The 15,212-nt window shown below is 39.3% G+C and overlaps 1 protein-coding gene across 2 annotated transcripts; it reads right to left on the bottom strand.

The window, feature by feature from the left end:
- Window positions 1-7,325: 7,325 nt before the first annotated feature.
- Window positions 7,326-15,183, bottom strand: RBM48 (RNA binding motif protein 48). 2 transcript variants are annotated; one of them, XM_029928997.1, is made up of 5 exons: window positions 14,877-15,183; window positions 14,022-14,212; window positions 12,178-12,323; window positions 10,120-10,688; window positions 7,326-7,648 (listed from the first exon to the last, which is right to left on the bottom strand). In XM_029928997.1, the coding sequence occupies exons 1-5, from the start codon at window positions 14,985-14,987 to the stop codon at window positions 7,562-7,564; spliced, it is 1,104 nt and encodes a 367-aa protein (XP_029784857.1). In that variant the 5' UTR covers window positions 14,988-15,183; the 3' UTR covers window positions 7,326-7,561. The 2 variants fall into 2 exon arrangements, with proteins under 2 accessions (XP_029784857.1, XP_029784867.1); XM_029929007.1 differs by lacking the exon at window positions 14,022-14,212 and having other exon boundaries at window positions 14,877-15,181.
- Between the last annotated feature and the right edge of the window lie 29 nt (window positions 15,184-15,212).

Here is a 15,212-nt window from a genome sequence, read left to right as displayed (position 1 = left end):
CATTGGTCAGAGAGGAGAATTACTCTTCCTTCTACAAAAGTCTGGGGAAAAATTTCCAATAATTTTGACTTTTAAAGACTGCCAAAATCTTTTTTCCCCCTCAATTTGGGAGGAAGATTTCTAAAATCTTTTCATGTGTACACACTTTTGAATTATAAAATAGCTGTAAGTTACAATACACTTCTATGGTCTTTTTCTTTCAGTATTTTTTGCATTTGACAAAGACCGTGATAACTGCATAAGAGTGAAAAAGTGGGTTAAAGGATTATCAGTGTTTCTTTAAGGGACTTTTGAAGAAAAGCTGTAGTGTAAGATTTCTATATGTGACTTCTGACTTAGTAATATAGTGTCAACTTTGTATTTAGTGAATGCTTAAACAGTTTTTTAAAATATAAAATCAGGGGCACCTGGGTGGCTCAGTTGGTTGAGCGTCCGGCTTCAGCTCAAGTTCATGATCTCGTGGTTCATGGGTTCAAGCCCCACATCGGGCTCTGTGCTGACAGGTAGCTCAGAGCCTGGAGCTTGTCTTCAGTTTCTGTGTCTCCTTCTCTCTCTGACCTGCCCCTGCTCATGCTCTCTCTCTCTCTCAAAAATAAATAAAACATTAAAAAAATCTTTCTAATAAAATACAAAATCAATGTTCTCTATAGCAGCTTTTCAAAAATAGTTCATGACAGCTTTAAAAAAAATCAAAACAGATGAAATGAAGTGGTCTGTTTCTTGGGAGAATCCCTCGTTTAGACCTAGAGTCCCCAAACACTTCCTTACCTGGTTCTGTAATGCTTAAATGTCATCAGGATGGGTCTTTAGTAGGCCCAGGCAAAGACCAGCAAGTCAGTGTCAGGGTTTGTACCAACTCCGGGTTTGCCAGGCTGCCTCTGGGCTCAGCAGGAAATGTGCCTTGATATCAAGCAGTGGATAAGTCTCAGTGAAGCCATTCCTTGTCTCTTGATCAAAGAAAATAAATGTGAAGGATTGACACAAAATGAGATAAAGCACACACTAATCACCAGACATCAGTACTCTAGTGTAACAATTTGTGTATATCAGTGAAGAGAGGAAAAAAGGTTGAGGACAAAGAATGCCCACAGGGAGAAGGGTTACAGCTGGGAGTTTCCTACCGGAAAGGTATGTTAGTAATTCCAGAGACAAAAATCTTCCCATTGACAATTTTGCCTAGAAATGAATAGCCCTGGCCTCGCCTCACCTGTACCATTGTTGTGATGTGTTTATACCTCTGGGGCCAGGTGTTGGCATGAGGAACCCTGGAAAGAGAATAGGAACAAATTTTTTTAAGTTTATTTATTTTGAGAGAGAGAGTGAGAGAGCCAGCAGGAAGAGCAGAGAGAAAAGGAGAGAGAATCCCAAGCAGGCTCCGCATTGTCAGCACAGAGCCCAACATGGGGCCTGAACACACAAATCATAAGATCATGACTTCAGCCAAAACCAAGAGTTGAATGCTCAACCAACTGAGCTACTCAGGCCCCCGAAGAATAGGGACAGTTTTAAATGGCAGTTTTCTAGGGAACAAGTGCTTAATGTGTAGAATTGCTTAGGAAAACACTGCAGAGTTCTGAGTAAGTAAATTTTTATCCCTTGTTCTTGCACTTAAATTTGGATTTGGGATGTTGAAAAGATCCCTAAAGTTTTACACACATTTTATTTATTTATTTTTAACATTTTAAAAATATTTATTTATTTCTGAGAGAGAGAACGCAAGCAGAAGAAGAGCAGAGAGAGGGAGACACAGAATCCAAAGCAGGCTCCAGGCTCTGAGGTGTCAGCACAGAGGCTAAAATAGGGCTCAAACCCATGAATCATTGAGATCATGACCTGAGCCAAAGTCAGAAGCTTAACTGACTGAGCCACCCAGGCACCCCTTAAACATACATTTAAAAATTGTTGCAACATTTTAAAAAATCACCAACTTCCTCTGACATTTACAATTTTTTTTTTGTTCTTGTCTTGTGAAGCTTTTATTTCTTATTGCATTACTCTTATACAAAAGTCTCACTGAAAATGAAAAGCTAAATTTTCATGGATGTAAATTCATGTGGTCATACTAATACATGGGGGAAATGGTTGTGACACTGAATGCAGCTGTACATGATTGAATGCATCACACTGTCAATGAATTTTCCTCCTCTAATCCCACTTCCTAAACATGTTCCATATATATTTCAAGATATGTTAATTTGGGGAAAATACTACTTCTCACAGGGTTGAGCTGCATGTGATGAGGAATGGTGGGGTTCTGAGTGAACCGTCGAGCAAGAATTGAGATACCTTTGGTGCAAAAAGGTGGTTTTATTAAAGCACAGGGACAGGACCTGTGTGCAGAAAGAGCTGCACTGAGACTGTAACAGTGACTGATTATATACTTTCAAGTTGGGAGAGGGTTAGGGATGGCATAAGTCTCTAAGGAATTAGGAAGCGAGGTTTCCAGGCCATTGAGGGGCTAGCTACTGTTAGGAAAAAGTCATTTACTACTGGCTAGCAAAACCTTAGTCGTGAGACCCTTCACATGCATATCAGTGGGCCAGAGAATGTTTGCTAGCATACAACTTTTGGGGGGTAGATATAAAGGAACTTAACAAAGGAATTTCTATTTATTAAAGGAGAGACTACAGGATCCTGGAGGTTGGGTTGATGTTAAGATATGATTGCCTTTTGCCTGCAGCAAAATGTTGACATAGAGGCCATTGAGTTCCTGGAGGAAAGTCACTCTCCTATCTCGAGAATTTGTCAGTGGGCTGCTGGTTGTCAGGAAATTTAAATATTTTTTTCATTTGCCTTTGTTCCCCACATCACGTGCATGCTATGGATTGAAGAAACTCAACAAAAAGACACAGCTAATCTGATAACTCTGGAATTTTATATTAGTTCTATTGCTTTTGCTAAAACATTTAACTAGATTGCAAACTCCAGAAGAGCTCCTTCACTACTCTATTCTCAGGACCTGAATAAGGCCATCTGTGGCATGAATGAATGGATAGAAGTCCCAGAAGTCCCTCTCCAGGGAGAGAGTGGTCATTTTGGATGGTGCGAATGGGCAGGCTTCCAAGGAGATGAAGGACTCACTACTGAAAAATATTCTGTCAGTGATATGCTGAAGTTTACACTTTGTTTTCGTACTCTATGTAAGAAAATAATGAGATAGACACACACGTGTGTGTACACATGTATATATATATGTTATTGCCTGACCAAAGGTTAAAAAAATATTTACCTTCAGGGGCACCTGGCTGGCTCAGTCAGTAGAGCACATGATTCCTGATCTCTGGGTTGTGAGTGCGAACCTCATTGGGGTATAGAGTTTACTTAAAAAATTATTGGGGCAACTGGGTGGCTCATTCGTTTTAAGTGTCCAACTCTTGGTTTTAGCTCAGGTCATGATCTCATGATTTATAGGTTTGAGCCCCACATTGGGCTCCATGCTGACAGTGTGGAGCCTGCTTGTGATTCTCTCTCTCTCTCTTCTCTCTGCCCCTCCCTAGCTGGCTCGCTCGCTTTCTCTCTAAAAAAGGCAAATTTAAAAATAAAAAAAGATCTCCTTTATTGCAGCTTCATCACATTTTTTTTGAAGTCTATACAATTATTGTCTTTTATTTGTGTTTTACCTAAGACTCAAGAAGTCATTCTACAGGAGATGCTCAGTTCTGGGTCACATAATACATATGAACTAATAACCACAGTGTAATGTGATTACTTCAGAATCTATGTATTTTCAAAATACTATATGGGAGTGGTGAGAAAGCTCTTTCTAGTGGATCTAGTGGATCAGAAGACACTTCCACAGAATAACTAGCATTTCAGCTGGTTCTTGTAAGTCTTGAGCAGAAAGAAACTAGAAGATCAGGGTAGACAATAGGAATAGTATGAATAAAAGCATGGACATCTAACTGAACATCCAAACTTGGGAGAATTGATGTTGAGACATGGGGCTAATAAGGTAAACTGAGTGTGTATTATTAAGGTTGAATATTCTACTGAGCAAAAGGGGTCAGATTCCTTTCCCCATCATTCCCTAAGAGGACAGTTGTGAATCAACTATAATAAATAATGAAATATTGGATGGAGGCAGGAGAGTTTCTTAGATTGTTAAGGTTACCTAGAAAATAACAGTGGGGACAGAGAAGAGGAAAAAGACTAATAATATCTACAAATTGGAATTGATGGTTATCTCTGAATACAGAAGATCTTGTTTATAAATAGTTTGAAGTGCCTAAATTAACCTCATTGATTTCAAAGTATTCCAACCTTTTTTTTAAGTTTATTTATTTATTTTGAGAGAGAGCAGTGGAGGGTCAGAGAGAGAGAGGGAGATACAGAAAATAAAAAGCATTAAAAATGAAATAAAATAAATCAAATCTTAAAAATAAAGTCCTGAGGCTGGGAAGTCCAAGATCAAAGTGCCAGTCAATTCGCCTCCATGGTGAGGATGCTCTTCCTGGCTTGCAGACAGCCACCACCTCAGTGTGTCCTCCCATGGCGCAGAGGGAGCTCTGGTCTCTACTTACAGACACTAATTATATCATGGGAGCTCCACCTTTAATACCTCATCTAACCTAATTATCTCCCAAAGACATGTCCCGAGTCATCACATTGGGGGCTTTTAACATGTGAATTTAAAGGCAAGAGGGACACAAACAGGTATTCTAAATAGACTCTCAGGAATAAAATAAGTAGCCTCAATAAATAAGTACCTTTTGATTTATGTAAGTAGAGCCCACAGAAGTGTAAACTAATAGTTTAACTTGGCAGAGTTATTTCCCATGTGAAATTAAAAACTACTCTATCATTTATCAAGAAATCATCTTCCTCTCTAGGATTCTGACAACGATGGCAAGATATCTTTTGTGGACTTTGAAAAAGCAGCGAGACTTGTTGTGGGTGTTTGGACAATGTTTCCAGATGCAAAGGTGCAGTGCCTACAGCTCAAAGTGGTTAAGAGCAAAATTTTTAAGGGATCAGACAGCAATACTTGCTGGACACATGTTAGTATTTCCCCAAAGACACTAGAGTATATTGGCGTGCTTAAGGGATAGAATATTGAATAATGCACTCAGCAACTATTTTGTCTACAACTGCTAGGACAAAATTTGATCTGTTTCAACCCTAATGTTGCCAAACAATGAGAATAATTAAGTTTTAAAAATCTTACGTGCATTTAAAGTACTTTATACTGTCTGTGCTCAGGAAGGTTTTTCATGTATGAATTTGACAAGTTTTCTGAGCCAGCTCTATTGAGTGTCAAATTGATTTGACACATTAACATTTCCTTTTAATTCTTCCTTGATCACCTGTGCTTTACAAACCTGTGAAACATTTTATTCTCTGTAGATGGCAATCTTATGCATGAACTTGCATGTTAAGCTCTCCTGTGCTATCTTTAGCTCATTTCTCTACCCTGTCCCACTGTAGTTTATTCCTGGGAATATATAGAACAGTGTGTAAAAGACACACTTCTCTCTTTGAGACGGATGGAGGAAGCTGCACAGAATGGCCTGGAGGGGAGCAACTACTCAGGCTGGATGGAACACCAATCCATCTCTAGATGCTCCCAAAACTCAGTAGCCCAGCTACTACCTTGTAATCTGTGCACCAGCAACAATGGTGTCGCCTAGGAACTTGTGAAAAATGCGGGATCTCAGGCCCCACCCCAAACCAACAGACTCAATTTTTTCTTTTAATGCTTGACACCGCAAAGGTTTCTTCCTCTCGTTGTGATCAAATATTATACATGTTGGTGGGGATGGGGAGGTATGCTGGCCTCCATACAGTCAGTGATAAGATCCTGAAAAGTTCTGAAAAGAACCCATTCAGGAATCCATTCAGCAACACTGAACCCGCTAAGAAGCTCCTCCCTTTAAGGCTGGCAGAGAATTATTTTAATTGTGGTAAAATACACCTAACATAAAATTTACCCATCTTAACCAATTGTAAACATACAGTTCAGTAATGTTAAGTACATTCACAATGTTGTACAACCAATTTCCAGAACGCTTTCCATCCTGGAAAACTAAACAATTCTGCTTTCCCGTCACCCCTAGCTCCTGGCCACCACCATCAGAATCTGCATTTTAATAAGGCCCTGAGGTAGAGATTCATGGTATCTTAAAATCTGAGAAGCATGTTGTAGACAGTAACTTGCTCTTTCCAATTCTATGGTTGGGCCTCTCATGTGTCTTTTACCTGGGAGTTCAGCAGAAAAAGATATCTACTTACTTACTTTACAAGTAAGGGCAAATCCCTTGCCCCCAGCTTCTTTTAATACCATCCACCATTTGGTACCATTCCAGCAAGTTTCAATCAGGTCAGAACTGATGATGAACCTTCTTAACCTGTATATTCAAATTCAATCCATTAGGCAAGAGGCCTTTAAATATATAGACAAAAGAAACAGTTTGGTATGGGTCTTCTCAAGTTATTTTTAGCAGTGAAAACAACAAAAAAATGCAATCAGCCTGAACATATTTGTTTAAGTTTCCAATTATATAATCTGATAGGAAAAACAATGTGAGTATGCTATATGTAGTGGTTAGCAGTCCAGCATTTACAAATACAGATTTGTTCTGCCTTCTTTTTAGAGGTTAACTAAAGACTATAGGCTCCTACTTTCAGCTTTGTTTTTAAAAATTTTTTCTTCAGTGTTTTTTATTTTTGAGACAGAGAGAGACAGTGTGAGCAGGGGAGGGTCAGAGAGAGGGAGACACAGAATCTGAAGCAGGCTCCAGGCTCAGAGCTAGCTGTCAGCACAGAGCCCAATGCGGGGCTCGAACCCATGAACCGTGAGATCATGACCTGAGCTGAAGCTGGACGCTTAACTAACTGAGCCACCCAGGTGCCCTTTCAGCTTTGTTCTAATAGTTTAACTTTTTTACTTTACAGAATTGTATTGATTTTGAAGCCCTGGCATTCAGACACATCCTGACTTCTAGTTTTTGAATGTGAATCACTCAATACTGGTATTAAAATGAGAAACAGATCCTGATTGCCTGTCTTTATTTGCATTGTAAAGTTTTAATCCTTGCTTCACTTAATTTACAAATAACTACTGCAAATTGAGAAATATTATAAAAAGTTTCTGTGATATTAAATATCAAAATGATACCTATAATAAGTAAACTAATTTTATTTTTTAGATTAGCCAACGACCTTGGCTCTTGTGGGAAATACTGTGAATAAGCCTTTCACAGCCCTCTTTTCTCCTGCCTCCTCAACCAGAGAAATTGGAAACCTAAAACATTCACCACTCCAGACGTCCTCAGTTAGGAACAGCCATGAGCCCAGTTCTAGCCAATAAAATGAAACCAGTCACTGTGTGGAGCTTCTGGAAAAACTTTAACTTTTTTTAAGAAACATATTTGGCTGACATGTATTCGGTTTATGATAAGCTAATTTCACAAGATGAAACTTTATTACATAAATAGCTTGAACGTATCACAAAGAGGAGTGCATTAAAAAATACCAGCAGTAAAATCTTTTAAAGAATTAAAACGACAGGCTAAAAAATAAAAGATAAATAGTCCCTTAGAAAATATAATTTGCTGCTGGCAATCTATATTCGTCTTCTTTGTTTTAATGGACGACTTGTATGTACATCTTCCAGCTTGTCTTCTGGAGGTTTTGGTGTAGATGAAATTACCTGGTTTAAAAAAAGAGAACCACCAAAACTTAGTTTTATAGTACAAGAATAAATGAACTATTAGGATAGGTAGGATATACATCTAGTAGCTCAATTTTTGCCGTCATATTTGAGCAGAGTTAGCCCAACTTCAGCATACAGCCTATGATCTAGGCACGAAGTTTTCTGTCCAAACACTGAGGGGAGTAAAATTTCTTTAACAAGGAAAAAAATTTGAGGGGAGAAAAGTAAACACATACTCTAACAATCCTTTATAGATACGAAGTCACTTGCTATTTTATTGACACAGAGATCTTCATTCTGGGTAACTTGAAACACTGATAACATCTGACGTATTTAGAGACATGGAGATTTTAAGGGGGGGAGTAATGAAAAAGTTGGAGAAATAAGCAGAAAATGGTATAATCCTCAATTTCCTAAGGAAGTGAAACCAACACATCATCAGAAAGAGTGGACAATGAGTTAAAGCAGAGTAAGACAGTCTTCACTTAAAATGTAAAATTATTAGAAACCATGTAAGTTGTATTTAGTATTTCTCAATTTTATGGTTTTATTGTCTCCTTACTTAGGATTTGGACCTAACAACTTTTTTCTTGAAAATACAGTCCGTTCTGGCTGAGAGAGCTATGTATCTGTATCTATGCCTCAGTCCAACTGTATCTGAAGGAAGGAAAGGACCAGCACAAACTCAAACATGTAAAAAGAGGCTTAAACATGGAAATGTGTTCATAGACTTTTGATATTCTAACATAAGCCCTCATCCTTAATCAGATAGTAATTTTCAGGTAAAAACATATATATATATATATGTGTGTGTGTGTGTGTGTGTGTGTGTGTGTGTGTGTATAAAATAAGTTAAGTTACCTTAGATTCCCTTAATCACATTGTAAAATACATATACAACTGCATGAAAAGCACTTTCTGAACCTCCAGAGTTAAAGTTTAAGGGAATGGTTCTTTTTGCTCAGTCTGGTTTCTAAAAGGCTTACTGCACAAAAAGCTACCTTTCAAAAGCTAACTCAAATGTTAGCTTCCTTTTATTTGTGCTTAGAAATGGAAAATGATTATGTAAACAACATGTAAGAAAATTACTACTTAAGTACCACGATTGACTTGTAATTTATTTAAGAAGTTTACATTTTGAAATGCAGAACTTAGGGCCTAGTGTTTAGAAATCTCATCTTATTCTAAGGCTATCTTTATCGAAGAAGCAAAAAGCATTTTGATGTAATTTGTAAGAACGCTGAACTAAAGAAAGAAGTCTTCGGAGCGCCTGGGTGGCTTAGTCAGTTAAGCGTCCGACTTCGGCTCAAGTCATGATTTCACAGTTCAAGGGTTCAAGCCCCGCGTCAGGCTCTGTGCTGACAGCTAGCTTAGAGTCTGGAGCCTGTCTTCGGATTCTGTGTCTCCCTCTCTCTCTGACCCTCCTCTGCTCACTCTATCTGTCTCTCTCAAAATAAATAAAAACATTAAAAAAAAGTCTTCCTTCAACATGGGAAATTTTCCTTCAACACAATAATTCTGTACTGTGGTTCAAAATAGGACCATCTGGGGAGCTTTTTTTTTTATATTTAATGTTTATTTTTGAGAGAGAGAGAGAGAGAGAGAGCGCACGTGTGTGCACGAGCAGCAGAGGGGCAGAGAAAGAAGAAGATTCAGAATCCGAAGTAGGCTCCAAGCTCTGAGCTGTCAGCACAGAGCCCAATGTGGGGCTTTAAAAAGAGAGGGCATGGGGCGCCTGGGTGGCTCAATCGGTTACGCCTCCGACTTCGGCTCAGGTCAGATCTCACATTCGTGGGTTCAAGCCCTGCGTCAGGCTCTGTGCTGAGAGCTAGCTCAGGGCCTGGAGCCTGTTTCCGGTTCTGTGTCTCCTTCTCACTTTGCCCTTCCCCCTCTCATGCTCTGTCTCTGTCTGTATCAAAAATAAATAAAACATTTAAAAAAAATTAAAAATAAATAAATAAAAAGAGAGGGCCTGCGCTCCATTCTCATAGATTGATCTCATGGACTGAAACCACTGCTTTTATGTTTTACATCTATAGTGACAAAGAATAACTTTTGTTCATGTTTTTTAAAATGTTTATTTTTGAGAACGAAAGAGAACAAGTGGGGGGGGGGCAGAGAGAGAGGGGAACAGAGGATCCAAAGCAGGCTCCGTGCTGACAGCAGAGAGCATGTTGCAGGGCTCGAATTCATGCACCGAGAAATCACGACCTAAGCTGAAATCAAGACTCAAATGCTTAACTGACTGGAGCCATCCCCACACCCTTGTTCTGCTCACTGTTGAAAGCAAAGGCTAATGATAGCAAAGCACATACTTTCCTGTTAGTCAAATTCAGTTAATTAAACAGGAACTGTACAGAAATACCTCAAAAAACGGAAAATGAAAAAAATTAATGACAATACTTTAGTTGCTACAAATCTCCATTTAGTAATGGTCTCTCAAAACAATTTTTTAAAAATGACCTTACCTCTTTAAGTTTATTCCGAATTAAACTCGCTGTTGTATTCAACGAGTCATCGTGCATATCCACTCTGGGTATGTCTGGTAACAGAGGTCCAATCATAACCTCATTACTACTCATGCTTGTTCCAAGAAAAGTTCCAATTTTACGATCATCTTCTCTTCTTCTTTTCCGCTCCTGCAGTTGTGTCGTCCTAGGCATAAATCTGTCAACTGCCTCTGAAGAGGTGATAGTCTTCTGGGCACCAGGGCAGGTCAATGGATTTTTAAAAGGTTTCACCTGGATTTTCTGCAAAGAGTCACTGTGCATACAGCGCTCCCATGTTTCTTCCTGGTTTCTACCATCCTGCGAGAAGTCTGATGCCCTGTCCAGATGCTCCCCTGACGCACATGTACATTTTGGGGAAAAATAACATAAAGGCAATTCACAAGAATAAGGAAGACAAGGATCTGAGTTGCCAGTGGACGTGTTCAAAGTGGCTGCACAAAGCCCAGAGGTCTCTGAATGGAAGTCCTGTCTAAAATCTTTTGTGTCTTTAAGCTCTGTAACCAGTTTCTTCTTTGTCACGTAATGATCTTTAGGATATAATTTAAAAGGTGAGAGAAGAGGAAAAAGAAATGACAAGTTTACTGTTTTCATCACTCAGAAACGTAGGATCTTAAAAACAAACGTTATTTAAAAATGTTAACAAATGCTACCCTGAAAAATATTTTTGAGCAGGCAATACATTCATATGTAAAAGCTAAAAACCGTAAAGGGTACTTTAGTGTGAGGCTTCACACTTTCTTTACTCTCTATCTGCCTGGTTTCCACCACCCCTCTTCCCTGCCCACAAGTAATCCCATTCTTCCTTTCTTATTTATCTGTCCAATAAGTCCTTTTTTTCCTCTCCCCTCCTACCCCTCTTTTTTCCCCATAATATCCATTTCTCTGTGCCTTTGTGTTTCCCACTTAATTGTAGATCTTAGAGATTTTTTTTCTAGGTCATTACACAGAATGTGTCTTTTTTTTACAGCTTCAAAGTGTTCTACTAGATGAATATATCATGCTGCTTAATTTGTATTTGTTGGTTTGTAAAGGAGGCGATATGCTGGACCCATACTTTGTAATTTTATTTGCCACACAAATATAAGTCCTCCTGGAACTATCACATATCCCACAGGTTAAAGTTCGGTGTCTACAAGTGACCAGGGACTCTCACCAACTCTCTTGCCAAATTTTCAGGTAAGTTTTCCAGGAGTCTTCCCACCTTATAGTTCTCTTCACTGCTACGTGCCCCTTCCCTAATCAGTCATAAACTCATTGTATTCAACAGCTGTATGCACACTGACTTTGTCCTTCAACTAAAGCGTAGATATTTGATAATCTGAACTTTCAGTACTATTCAGATTTCAGACCACACGCATTATTTCAGTCCAATTCGGAGTACTCTGTTCCTACAGTCCATGTACCAAATCCCACGGCTCCATTCCAGGCACCTAGAATTTCTGACTGAGGAAACTAGTTGGGCATATGGGGCACCTGGCCAGCGGCTGGTCAAAAGTGGAGCTTTTCCACATTTACCAGTTTTAGATTAGCAGTTGGTAACTGGTATGCAAATCATAATTGTTTCTCATTGCCTTTAGGTCAAACCTTAATTCTGCAGCATGTGGCACAATGCCCTTCGTGAGTCAGTTCCTGTCCTCTTCTCTGATCTTCCCTCTGGCTGCAATCCCTGGGCTGTGGTTATCCTGTACTATTCATAGTTCCTTCAAATGCATGCTGCTCCTTATTCCTCTGGACCTTTAAACTTGCTAGCTGGCCTACCATTCCATCTCTTCCTCTTACCTCCTGAGTAATGTCTATTTCTCTTTCACAACTCAGCTACCTCTCTCATCCTCTAAGAAGTCTTCCACAAACCAACATCTCTCCCTTTCCAGCCCCTATTTGATAAGAGTGCTGCAGAGTTCTTAAATACTATGATCACTTAGTTGCCTCTCTTCCCACCAGACTGGGGGCTCCACAATGATATACCTAGCATAGTGCCCTGTATGTTGGAGGTGCTGAGTAACAGGCTTTCCATACCTTTATTTTTAGTAGTTCTTGCTATATAAGCCTTCCTCTCCTGTAATTTTTTTCTAGTTTCTTCAACTGTTTCGAATTCTGGAGCATAGCAAACGTGAAGCAATCCACCAAAGAAACTCTGTTCATCCATTTTTCTCTTGGCTGTCCTAAACAGAAATACATGACAGCATGGTTTATTAATCTTGACTTACTTAGGATGAAAGCTGAACTAGGATACAATGCATTGATCTAAAGGGCAGAGTTCAGCTTTTGCTATGAGTATATACCTTCTATGGTTTGGGAATTAAGATGTTCTCCTTATGGATGGTATTGATTCTGCTGATACAGGGCATACTCTTAGAGTTCTCTATAGTGCTAACAGGTTTTGAGCTAAGTCATCCACACATATCCCTTTAACCAACTTAGGATCTGGCAGTTAACCTGACGTACACAATCTATGGTCATGAAATAGAGATTTCTCTGTGTTAAGTTCAACAGCCCTTAAGAGTTAGTTCATACCCAATTTAGCCTTTTCACCACAATTTTGTTCCTGTAATGGAATTCATGTATAAAAATTAATAATATTATTATAATTATAAAATCTTCAATAATTGAATAAATGCTGAATAATAACTAATCAATCACAAAGTCAGAGGACTGTATTCAACAGATATTTATTAAACATCTATGACTGGCTGGGCAGTCTACTACAATAAATATTTAAGTACTTCTGTGCTCAGGGATAATGATCAAAATACTTACTGGGATTTTCCAGGTACCAGGCAGTGCCTGAAGTGTTTAACCTGAATAAACACTTCATAAAAACCCTAGGATGAAACTGAGGCCAAGGAAGATTTACAACTTAGCCATGCTCACATTGGTTCGTGGAGGTAGGAGTCAAATCAAGATACTGAACTCCACAGCCTACTCTACTATGTGCTGTGGGAGGTGCTAAAGCTCTAGCAAATACGCTTCCCTGATCATGGAGAACAGGCAAGTTGGTTAGGGGAAGTGAGATTACATGTAAGAGCAAACTGAAAATATACAACCCCATAAAATCAAGTGATTTTGTGGTAGGCTCTAAGTGCTATTTGTAGTACATAAAGACAATACGAATGGTGGGTCGCCTGGCTGGGTCCGTTGGGTAGAGCAAGCAACTCTTGATCTTGGGGTTTAAGTTCGAGCTCCATGCTGGGTGTACAGGTCGCTTAAAAAAATAAAAATTTTTTAAAAAAGAAAAATAAAGAAAATATGAATGGCAACAGCCAAAGAAGAACGAGTCTTTGAGCAATTTAGTGACAGGAATGGGTCAACATAAAACTAGATAAGGCATTTCATACTTCAGCCTTATTGGAGCAGAGTATGTTATCCAGAGGGCTAGAAAAAATGGGGTCAATTCACATAGATGCCTAACAATAAGAACTTCAATACCTAACGATTATTGCCTTCTGAAAAGGAGGCACTACACTTAGCCCTTTACATGGAGTATCTCAACATGCCCTCACAACTTCAGCAAGTAGGTCCTTATACCATACAGATTTTATAGAATAGAAGCAAAACGGGCTTACTGAGGTTAAACGACTTGTCCAAAGTCATGATGTTAGTAAGCAGTGGAGCTCGAAAATTTCTCCAAACCCATTTTTTAATCTACCACAATACATGACAGATTGTTAAGCATGGGAATGACATGATGGAAATAAGTGTTTTGGTAAGGCTAACATTTAAGACGAGAGTAAGATAAGAGTAATTAATACAGGGCAATGTTAGGTTATTGGGTAATTTAGGTATAAATGAGGGAAAACTGGGGCCAAAATGATAACAATGGAAATGAAGGAAATGAAACTTATGCTTAACTTCCAAATTACCTTGCACTTTGTAGATTCATAAATTTAATGAGATAAACCTCAGTAAACTCCTCTGCTGGGTATTCATCTAGAGCATTATACTGTTCAATTGCACCATATAAAGCAAATCGTTCAACTAATTCCTTCATTGCTCCCACTGCAGGAACTCCTTGTATTAACAAGTACCGAGATTCCAAATTGATTGTATATACCTAAAAGAAAAGTAAACACATAAAAATATACTGCCCAGATAAGCCTAGGACAAACCTATTTTTTAAAAAAATGCTTTAGGGGTTAAAGAGTACACTTACGAAGAACACTAAGTATACAGAATGACTGAGTCACTATTTTGTGCACCTGAAACTAATATAACACTGCATGTTACCTACCGTGGAATTTGAAGTAAACAAAACAAAACAAAAAACCCTAAAAACAAAAACAAAAACTCTGAAAGCATAAAACATTCTGTTTAACTGGTCTGCAGAAAAAATAAGTAAATTCATCTCAGGTGTGAGGGACTCAAACTAAAGAACAGATCTTCTTCAATCGGCATATTTTCCAGAAGTTGGCTCGGGAGAAGTTACTACAAAGAACAAATAGTCATTGAGTGCTTACCACGCATCACGCGCTATTGTAAACATGAAGGATGCAATGACTAACACAAAGCACTATCCTTGCGGAGCCGACGTTCTAGCAGTTGACCGAAGGGTTCAAGAAAACCTTTCTGGTAATTGAGCACCAGAGTTTCTCATACCCCTCTCTAATAAGGCATGGCTAGGATCGCGGCCTTTCAAACCTTTATTTACGAATGCTGGGATGTGAATCAGAGCTAAAATAAAGCTATCAAGAATAGAGACTGAACCAAAATCACTTTACCTTGACAGCACGAGGCCGTCGCCCCTCGCGATACTTGGCTCGCGTGTCGCATACAGCCCTCTGGACATGGTGATCAAATACTCCTCCAAGCTCCCCGCCACTAGCCGCCATCTTGTCGGTTTGGCCCCTCGCAAAAACGACAACATCCGTCTCGCCGCGCTCCCGCTCACCCAGTAAGAGGGGAAGATGGGTCAAGGCGTGCCAGGATTGGTTGGAGAATCGATAGCGTCGGGCATCGTTTCCTGCGAGTGTGACTTCGGTGAACGAGGTGCCGCCCTCCAGCGGACTGGCGGAGAGGCTTCGGAGAGATGGAGGGGCTTGCTGCCCGTCCCGGTT

This window comes from Suricata suricatta, chromosome 2 (genome assembly GCF_006229205.1).
Source record: "Suricata suricatta isolate VVHF042 chromosome 2, meerkat_22Aug2017_6uvM2_HiC, whole genome shotgun sequence".
NCBI lineage: Eukaryota > Metazoa > Chordata > Mammalia > Carnivora > Herpestidae > Suricata > Suricata suricatta.
The sequence above is the reverse complement of the archived record's forward strand: the minus strand, read 5'-3'. Positions and strand labels throughout refer to the sequence as shown.

Bases quoted from the DNA above. Each gene is read 5' to 3' on its own strand.
- RBM48 (XM_029928997.1), bottom strand. From the start codon at position 14,987: ATGGCGGCTAGTGGCGGGGAGCTTGGAGGAGTATTTGATCACCATGTC. The intron at 14,213-14,876 runs GTAAAGTGATTT...CTTTTCTTTTAG, and splicing joins GACGGCCTCGTGCTGTCAAG to GTATATACAATCAATTTGGA. The intron at 12,324-14,021 runs GTAATTTGGAAG...ATTTCTGTTTAG, and splicing joins ATGAATCTACAAAGTGCAAG to GACAGCCAAGAGAAAAATGG.